This window comes from Triticum dicoccoides, chromosome 5A (assembly GCF_002162155.2).
Source record: "Triticum dicoccoides isolate Atlit2015 ecotype Zavitan chromosome 5A, WEW_v2.0, whole genome shotgun sequence".
NCBI lineage: Eukaryota > Viridiplantae > Streptophyta > Magnoliopsida > Poales > Poaceae > Triticum > Triticum dicoccoides.
Genome location: NC_041388.1, coordinates 543,009,098 through 543,019,412, shown reverse-complemented (window position 1 = coordinate 543,019,412; position 10,315 = coordinate 543,009,098). Strand labels below are relative to the sequence as shown.

Genomic DNA, 10,315 nt, shown 5'->3' with positions numbered 1-10,315 from the left:
AGATGTTGATGCAAGACTACTTCGCGGAAAATCCTACATATCCACCGCACCTCTTCCGGAGAAGGTACCGTCTTTGTGAAAATTGTTCAAGCTTGTGAGGCAAATTGCCGGTATTTTACTCAAAGAAGAAATGTTGAGGGCTTAAAGGGATTTAGTGCATATCAGAAAATCTCCGCAGCTATGCGGGTGATTGCATATGGCGTTGTCCATGGTCCTGCTCGTTTTTGGGATAAGAGAACCTTGAAATATCATGACATGTTGTGTTATCCTTCACAATATGATTCTTGAAGATGAGAGAGGAATGAACTTGGAATTCTTCTACGACAATGTGGGTAGCCGTATCAAACCAGCTAGACACTCTAACCGCATTAGAGCTTTTCTTCATACATACAAGGAGATTGAAAATGCAAACACACACTTTCAACTTCAGGAAGATCTCATTGAGCACCATCGGCAAAGGGCTGGACAGTGACTCATTTTTGTATTCATTTGTATTTGTATTCATCATAAGTTTTGTATTACATTATTTAAGTTTGATTCGGTCATTTGAATAATTATTTGTAATGTGGATGATTGTTGTCTTATGTTGGATTTGAATAATTATTTAGTTTGCTTTTGTTGTATTATGTTGGATTTGATATTTGTGGGCCGATGAGATGCGGGATGCAGCGATGCAAGAGCAGACACCGCAAAGCCGACCCGTATAAAAGTATATTCGTGGAATATACTTTTATACGGGTCCGCTTGGGGGTCTACATCTGCGGCCGTCCTTGTCAGCCCGCAAAGGCCGTTTTCCGCGAACTGCAAACGCGTTTTGCGAGCCGGCGGGATGCGAGGTCTACTAGAGTTGCTCTAACACCTACTTCCTCACTGCCTCCTAATCCATGCATCCCATGTATGGTCATCAACTCAGCTTTCGTGAAATAGCAACACTAGAGCCTAGAGGGTTTGCATTTTTGTGCATGATGATGGTGATGAGTGAATAGGTCAGCCTGATGATGTTGCATTGCATTGTGCCGCCAATCACATCGATATATATAATCGTGTAATGAATCGACTCAAGTAAGTGCATATATGTCCTTGGTTGGTGGTGACCCTTCCGCCTATAAAGTACGGTCGACCAACCTAGCTAGCTGGTGAGCAGAGAACATGGCTGCACAACGTTTCATAGAAGTTCTGTAGAACCAGGAGTGAGTTGATACATTGCCATGTAGGGTGGAGTTCCTCCCTGCATAAAACCATCGCTCTTCTCTCTTCTTTTTCATTGATTGTTTTTGAAATAGCTAACCGCCTATGCCAAGCGATAACACCATCGCTCTTCTCGTTTGTACCTAAAAAATTGACAATCAAAGTGTAAACTTGAAGCTCGTGTGATCATTGCCTGAAACAACAATGTTTGGCTATGAAATTTTTGGGCTCAAGCTTTAGGAGTTGACTAATATTGGTCAAAAAACATGAAATGCAGCGGACTAAAAAGCATTTGTGGGACAAGAAATTGGATTTCTTTTGGTAGGACAAGTTTCGTCCACAAGTTTTCAGAATAGTTTGCTGCCACGTGTTTGTTAGCACGTCAGCTCGGCGTTCTTTCCACCGGCCTTTTGACGGCAAATAAAATTTAAGCCAGATGATATGATGATGATGCCAGATACGCCTGACCAAGCATATTCGCAGTAGCAGATTGGCTATTTCCAAAATCTGATTAACTAGTTACAAATGGATTTGCACCTGTGGTTCTTGTTGGTGTTCTCATTTGGGCTTTCAAATGTACTCCCTCTACTTGAGTGATCTAAACACTCTTATATTTCTTTACAAAAGGAGTATCATGTTAGCCAGATCAGAAAACAAACAGGAGATATGCCATGTTGTTGGCAGCCTGTGTGATGATTCTCGAGTGCGGAAATGACAACAGGTTAAAAGCACCAGCATAAATTCTAGACAAAATTAACATTAGCCAAAGTAATGACATACCCAAAAAGGCAAGAGCATTATCAGCTATGCCTGACCAAGCACTGCAGCACTAATTAACCCAAACTGCAGAAATGTTGATTTGTCAGCATGTTCAAATGTCAGGCTGATACGCAAGGCTTGCAGTAATAATTTGTGCCAATTCAAGCGCCGGAAGAACAGAAGAACAGCTTACAGGCCATCGAGAAAACAACAAAATTCATATACGAATAACAAAACTAAAGCGCTAAAACAAGTTTAGATCGTGCAATGGAATGCAACAGAAAGCACCCTAAAAGTTTTGGCTGACAGAATGAAGGCTTAACACATCCAGCGATCATGTTCCCCTCAGGCACCATCCATTGTAGCAGCCTTCTCTACCTCAGTCTCAGCAACATAATTCATCAATTTCAGCTTCCTAAAGTGGCCGAAGATCATCCTTTGTATATTTGACCGAGACCATCATTCTTTGTCGTCACCACAATATCTATGTTCTTCCCACCACTCGCAAGAACCTAAAAGTTTTACATCTATATGTGATCAGCTAACAAAAATAAAACTGGATGGATAAACTGAAGATACAAATTACAACACAACAGTGACTTTCAAATAAATAAAATATCAATATAGATGGCAAGAATCCAAGAGAAAGCAAAACAACAGTACAAGAAAGATCAAGCAATTCCATTTGGACCATCCTGCAACTGAATACCATCCTAACAGAGAATTTAGATGTTACAACTGCAAGTATAACCAAAAATTAAGGTACTGAAGATTATGTTCTTGCTCAACATATATGCTGGTATAAGTTGCAGACCTATGGAGATAATAAATAGGTGAATAATTGGCTGCCTGGCACACACACTACTTGGTAGCAAAACATGGGATACGGAGAACTGTTACTCCCTACATTCGTTTTTATAAGACGTTCTGGACAATTTGCTTTGAACTGTTTTAGGCACTGTCTGAACTGTCTAAAACGTCATATAAAAGTGAACAGAGGAAGTATTTCTTTTTTGGTATTGTTGAGAAAAGCTGCAAATGTATAACTTTAAACAAAGTACTCCCTCCGTCCCATAATAAGTGTCTCAACTTTAGTACAACTTTAAGTATGAACAACCAGGTCTCATCAACTCAGCAAAAATGGAAGTGATAGCAATCTGATGAAAACAACATTGCCACTTTCAGAGTGCGAGTAAAAGAAAGGGTCACATTGGATAGAACATAGGGTTACCAAGATTCAGAGTTATAAAAAAGAAGGTTAGAATAAACACTAATGGAAAGCAGCTATGTTAAAACATTATCGAAGAACTATACCATATCAAGTATATAGATTATGAAAAGCAGCTCTGTTCTTCTATTTCAGCTCTGGACATATTCTGATGCCATCGGCACATTACCAGACCCATGAGAACTAGAGCTGTTGACAGGCACAGTGCGCTGAGCGAAACTGAGCAACTGCTTGCGCTGATACTCATTTGTGTGAGGAAGGCTGGCACGCAACAGCTCCACTGGTGTTTCCCTGCTTATCACAGCTGCAGCAGCAGGTTGAATTTGCACTGTATGAACCACAGTATCAAATTTACTCATGCAATACCCCATAAGCAGCCCAAAGAAGGCATCAAATGATGCCTGCCATAGAGTTCGGTTCTGCATGCTGTAAGCAGAGGCCACATGTTGATCAGTAAGAAGCTCTGTAGCTCTGTCCAGTAGAGACTTTATGATGACAGAAGCGCCATCACCAGCAGCATATCCCAGAGGTCGAAGAGGTGGTTGCTGTGACGAACATGCAACAGCTGCAAGACAAGCACTGAGTCCACTCAAGTCCATCCGAACAACACACGTGGAAACGGCAGTTACAAGTTTAGTTGTGGTCCCAGCTATGCTGCTATCAGAGGGCAAATTGCCAAATATAAATCTTAGATTCCGGAAAACTGCCATGCAAACAATCCTTGCAAGCTCACTACCTGAAGTAACAAGATCAATATAACGAGAAAGTAGTTTCCGACCCTTCGGAAGAGATACTATGCGGAGAAACACTAGATCGTCATTTTGCGACAGAGGTGCATCCTTATTAGATGTAAGTGGATCAACTAATTGCAGTGATTCTGCCAGCTGCTCGAGAAGAGCCTGTCTTCTGTTTCTAAGTTGCAAACCACCATCTGGCTGTTTACTAAAGTGAAGCAAACGATCTATATCATCCACATCCAGTAGTAGGCAAAGGCCATCTTCAATTGTGATTCTAGCAGCCAGCATCGGCTCTTGGTCAAGAGATTTTGAAGCAGATTTTTCAGTAGTGCTATCACTTGGTTCAGAGGCTTCTTCAACATCAAGGAGCGGACGGGGCCTGCGGATGGAAGAAAATGGGAGCCGCCCAAGAGCATCAACCTGAAGATACGCATGTGGCTCATCCTTACTGCGTGCACGAGAAGATGTATCTCTGATCAAGGTTGGACAGAAGTAGTGCTTCAGTTGTGCTCCTGCTGATTTTCTGGCCAAACAAGCTTGATGATAGTAATCATCAATATATGGATCGGTGATCTGAGTGGCAGCTTTCTGCATCCTTGCGATGTTCTCAATTTCTTCAGTGGACATGTACTTGGATCTGAACCGCTGCCACCTATTATCCATTCTCATATTGCCAGGCTCAAAACCTTGGGGAGGATAGCGCGGGCCATGCCTTCCATGGTGTAACATCGATCTGGCTCTGGGATCACTCAAGTCAGGCATGACAAAATTTGGATCAAATCTACCCAGCATTTGTGGTGAAGGATGCCGAGGACCAAACATCGGCAGATTTTGTGGCGGAGAATGTTGGGCACCAAGCATCTGGGCATGTAGTTGTGAGAACTGGGGTGGAGAGTGTTGAATTGGGAGCATTCCATTTTGTTGATGGGGTGGCGGCATTTGATGTGGCATAAATCCATTTGGATGCTGCATCAAAGCTGGTGTAAACCTGCTACCATTCCCACGAATCAGTTCAATATTATTGTATTGCGGCTCTTGGTGAGGATATGATGACATTCTCTGCAAAGGAGATGGCCTTGGTCCAAGAATAGGTTCAATAGGATTGTACTGAGCATCTTGTTGCGGGGATGAGGATGTCCTCTGAAGTCTGGAATCAGCAAACTGGGCTGGATGGGGTGGTTGAGACCACCAGTTTTTGTTGTCCAGCCGTTGTTCAGCACCCAATGCAGGCTGTGTAGGCCAGTATGATGATTCAGCCTCTTGTGCCCAGTCAGCAGTAGAAGCTATAAAGTGCAGAATTATAATGAAACGATTAAACAAATAAAAAGTATGTTAATGTGTATAGCACTCAACAAAGTAATAAGAAAATGAAGATTGTTTGTTTTCATTAGTTGACTCAAGATTTGCATTCAAACAATGACAGACTAGCAGTAGCAGCCATATTATAGTAATTACATTAGTCAGACATAAGACATATAACAAAGCCAAGTTAAGTGCATGATGATAACTGTAGCTGTGGTAGTAAGTTGAAAGAATTTAGAGAATATCTCTTAAGCATGTGCAAACATGCTATCTAACAGCATGCATAATTGTCCTTCAAAGACAGAAAGGAAGTTAAAACACAAAAGCATATTTCCTCAAAAATAAATGAGTAAACCAGCATTACTCACTTTGTCCAGGTAACGATCCCCCACGACTAACTATTCCTGATTGCTTTGGTTCGTTAACAGTTCTGGTCAGCTGAAATTGTAAATAAATAAATCAGCATCACCAGTCAAACGGGAACAAATGAAATAGGGCAACCATACAAATTAGGTAAACGTTGATTTTGGTAAAACAAATGAGAGCTCATGTGACTATATTAGTATAATCTTAAAATATACACCCGCTAATCTTAAATGAACTATGTACCATAGAAATCAAACCTTTGAGAATGCCCCGGCAAGATCATCAACACCAGTAAATGAACCAACACCTTCTTCCTGCAAAAGCAAAGCTTTACCAATGAGCGGTTGACCTTCCTATACAACAGAAAAGAACTACTTTTGCAATCTTAATTCCAAAATCATTCCTAAATGCATGTTTGGGATCCAACTGTGAGTGAAAACAAAACAGAAGCTCAAGGGAATGAAGCTCACAGTACACACAACTTGTAACGGTTCCTGCCTGAAGTCATAAAAACTAAAACTTGCTCGTGTATAGTTAGGACTACCTCCCGCATAGTGCATTCAACGTAAGCTTTCTAATTTTTCCAGGATATGTAAGGAGGATTTCTTAGGACTACCTCCCGCATAGTGCATTCAACGTAAGCTTTCTAATTTTTCCAGGATATGTAAGGAGGATTTCCAACCATGGCTGAATGCACTTTACAGAGTTAACTAATAGTTCCAAAATAAATACGTTAACTTCCTCAGTTTAAGTGGAACTTTTTCTGAATACATGATAGCATTAGTAACCCTAAAATACAATTAACTACATTCTTTACCAGGCTTTCGACCAACATACACGAAAACAGTTAGCAATCACAAGAGACAATGCTAGCTTTCCTAGTTTACATAACAATGTACTCCCTCCATCCCATAATATAGGAGCGTTTTTTACACTAGTGTAGTGTCAAAAGCACTCTTATATTATGGGACGGAGGGAGTACATTCTTATTTGCCTATTTGGTCGCATGTGTATACCTATAATAAAATTGGTTGCATACTTTGCATCCACTACCAGGTTCCTGATGGCATGAACCAAACTTGAAAACAAGGGCTAGAACAGAGTGATAAAAATTAAGATAATTTCTAAGGGAAACTCTCCTCGTGCTCTGAAGTCCACAGGGAGTTTGCGATCCTTCATCAGATATAAAAGGAAGCCTCACAATGCTATACCAATGCACAAGTTACCAATTTGGCACATCATCCCACAAACATAACGCCTATTCACTGTGGATTTATTTTTATTTTTTTTGTTTTGAAAGGAAGGACCAGAAGGCGGACAATGGTGGTCACGTCAAAACAGAAGAGATGTCCAAATCTATCATATATCTTACCTCCAACATATCCCTTCCATAAATAGGAGTGTATTCTTCGTCACCAGGCCCAACCAAACCAGCATCACCAGCATCATCATCATCTAATCCACCTAGCTCAACCTCCTCCAAGACATTGTTACCAAAGAAAGCATACTGTGATGCATCAAATTTGGTATCACCTGCACAGTGATAATGTAAGAACCAAGCAACAATAACGGATGCTATAGGAGAAGAAAGCAATATAAAAATACTATATTGAGAACATTCAATGAGAACAGTGTTAGTCTAAGGCTGCATTTGGCAATTGCAGAGGATTATGATAACCCGTTAATCAGCTTTTACCTAGTTTAGTGTTTGTTATACCCTCTTTTAATACTTTTATTTATGGCTTAAATTGCTACAGCAGATTATAAAATAAGCACAGCACAACATAGTTCAGCAACCACAACCTGAGCCCAAAGCAGCTACAGGTGGACTCCACAATAGAACACTGTTGTGAGATGTTAGTCATATATACATCATGCAAAAGTGAAGCTATGACCAAAAGAAGCAATTAAAACTGCAAATGTAGATATAAGTAAGCTCAGCCCACCACTGTGATTGAATTCAATTAATGCTGCAGATTCTCGCTGCCCGTAAAAGTGTGGGAACATAAGGTTAGCCTGTTGCAGAAGAGAAGCAGAGGTGCCGAACTGCGGTGCTTCAGTGAGAAGCACCTGCGTGCGTGATATAATCCCCCTTCTCAAACAAATGTGGTTTTAGAATAGTTTTGACAAATTAGGCGTACTCTAAATGATAAAAGCAGGGAGTATAATTCAATTAACGCTGCAGATTTTCTGCTACCCATAGAAGCGTGGGAACAGAAGAATTGTTAGAACAAATAACGAACAGCTTTATTGATTCGCTTGCTCTGCCGCAGAGCTAACCCAAAACACGGTGGGCACCACCACACCAGGACTAATTCCAGCAGGTGACATTAGCTTAACTCACAAGCATGACCAGTGATTAACAAAAATAGGCACCCTATCCCAGAGAATAAATAACATGGCAGAATCTCAGCTGATTTATTTCAAAATGAGCTTTATCAGTACTACTTTTAAAAAAATAAAAAAACTATGGTTCAATCCAATCATTATCACAAGCTAATCTCCTTGAACATTCTACTTTCATGAGGGGAATCTCAACAAACTAATCAAAAATAAAACAGATTCGTCACCTGACTCCATGGCGCGGGGGTTCCTGAACCCCCAAAATTTCTGGAAAACAGGCTGAGATCTCGAAGAGCCAAGTCGAACCGTCAAGAGGCCCGGCTAGCACGAGGCGCGGCAGCGAGCAAATCCGTGGCCAGCTGCATGGAGCGAGAACGGGTCGAATTCGATTTGCTGGCAGCAGAGGAAAACACGGGGGACAGAAACCCCAGAAGAGCCGCGCTAGGGCTTCCTTACCAGCAGAGCCTGGATGGATCTCCCGTCCGCTCCGAGCCAATCCAGCAGAGGGGAGAGGAGACTCCCAGGCGTCGCGCTTCCGCGGGAAGGTCGGCCGGCGGCGGCGGCGGCGCTGGCCGCTGGAGGGCTCGGCCGGCGGCGGGGGATGGTGGGAGAGGAGGAGATTGGGAGACGTCGTCGTGGAACGGTAGAAGCAGGTTGTGCTCGTTATCAATCGTGCCTTTTCTTTCTTTTCTTTTTTTCCACCGCGAGGGGCCCACAAGCAGACGGAGTAAACCGCATACTATATTACAATAAGGACCTTGAATGAAAGACGGTTTACATCTATGGCCTTCTTATGTGACGCAGAAAGGGCCCTGGACTTTGAATATACTCCCTAGAGTGATCTATAAGGACTATCCATAGTGGGGAGTAATGCATGTTACTAGTCTGTGTTATTAACTTTACAGTGAGGAGAAACATATATGTGTGATGCCATGCAATACTTTATTTAGCAAGTTGTAGACTCATCTTATTACTCAATTTGTCTCTCTCATTAATTAGCTGACACGTTATTTTTTTTGCTTAGGCGTCATCTATGTTACTCTCGATACTACTCTCATTATGGGTAGTCCAAACGATCTTGTATTTCTTTACAAAGGGAGTAACAAGCAATCTAGTCCCTCCTGGACCACCCGCTCGACTATGTTGTCGTCCAAGAAGTGGGCCATGTCTGTCCGAACTACTTCATCATGCTGGCACTTAGCGGACGATTTGTTGACCACTGCTATGGGCTGGATGAAGGTGATGTTGCCTTTGTGGCTTAGAGGTTTTATCGGAGGTTAGCAAGGTTTCCTTGTGCCGGGGGAGTACTTTCGGTGTTGATCCATTTGTCCTTGGCCACCTTGAATATTTGTTCAGGGTGCCTTCGATATTCGGAGGGTAGGTATTGATAACGGGCAATGTAGTTGCCAAACCTCGAAGCAAAAGTTAACAAGAAAGAATGAGAGTACACGTGCACCTCATGCCAAAAACGACGAGTCTATCCGTACAATACAAGAATAAATGAGATGGCTTGCCCAAATTGCTATAATTGGATGAAATAGAATCCGCCGCAATGAAAGTGATGATAGCTCTCGACAAAATTGCGGTGAAGCCTTAGATACACATCACACCTGGACAATGAATCGAATGACATAAAAACAAAATCTAATAGTGAATGTTAAAAGCTTAGCAGGGTGAACTTGACGGAAGAAATCATTGAATAACGAATATTGAAGATTTACACAGTGTACCGCTAAATCTAATAGTCAGAGTTTCAACATTTTTAATTACTAGTTAGAAATTGGCCCTCTTTCTCTATGCTCACTCTAGCATAGAGAAAGAGGGCCAATTTCTCACACGGACCTCCATGTTTTCTTTTCCAAATCGAGAAAGCCAAATACATGGAAAAGAAATCTCATGAGGTCCTCCATCTTTTTCTTTGCTATAAATTGGGCAGGCCAAATGGATGAGGAAAAAAGAAGCGGCTGAGATGCGCCGAGGTAGAGTGTGAGGAATGCCTTTCAAGTTTCAACAAAAAGATAAAAGAGGAGTTTGTGTCCGTCGTAGTTGAAGTGACCAACTGTTTCTTTCACTAGCATATGTGTGCACGCCTGCTGGGTTGGTGTCTGGTGTGCAAGCTTAATATCCGGTCGTGCACGTGCACGCATATGCGATATGTCGTGCTGGTTTTCAAAATGCTCTAGTTCAGTGCCATCGGCCAGATTTGAACAGGCAGAAAGTAGTGCGGGTGGAGGCGCTGCCAGATATGCACAAATAAACAAAGCAAAAGCATAGTAGCCGGTAATAAATTTCTCTTAGGTTTTGCAAGTTGTCAACAGAGTTAAAAATTCAACGATAATAGGATAATAGGCCTCTGACGTGTAACAGGGTACCTCAGCCAGTAACTTATGAG

At 41.9% G+C, this 10,315-nt stretch overlaps 1 protein-coding gene across 1 annotated transcript; it reads right to left on the bottom strand.

Annotated features, from left to right (window-relative positions):
- Window positions 1-1,965: 1,965 nt before the first annotated feature.
- LOC119302668 (protein PAT1 homolog) lies at window positions 1,966-8,560 on the bottom strand. The gene is made up of 7 exons (XM_037579714.1): window positions 8,380-8,560; window positions 8,151-8,282; window positions 6,953-7,113; window positions 5,838-5,894; window positions 5,583-5,652; window positions 3,262-5,195; window positions 1,966-2,459 (listed from the first exon to the last, which is right to left on the bottom strand). The coding sequence occupies exons 2-6, from the start codon at window positions 8,158-8,160 to the stop codon at window positions 3,307-3,309; spliced, it is 2,187 nt and encodes a 728-aa protein (XP_037435611.1). The 5' UTR covers window positions 8,161-8,282; window positions 8,380-8,560; the 3' UTR covers window positions 1,966-2,459; window positions 3,262-3,306.
- Window positions 8,561-10,315: the final 1,755 nt, after the last annotated feature.

Coding starts and splice junctions, on each gene's coding strand:
- LOC119302668 (XM_037579714.1), bottom strand. Junction 5,653..5,837: donor TTGCCGGGGCATTCTCAAAG/GTTTGATTTCTA, acceptor TTACAATTTCAG/CTGACCAGAACTGTTAACGA. Junction 5,196..5,582: donor GGGATCGTTACCTGGACAAA/GTGAGTAATGCT, acceptor TGCACTTTATAG/CTTCTACTGCTGACTGGGCA.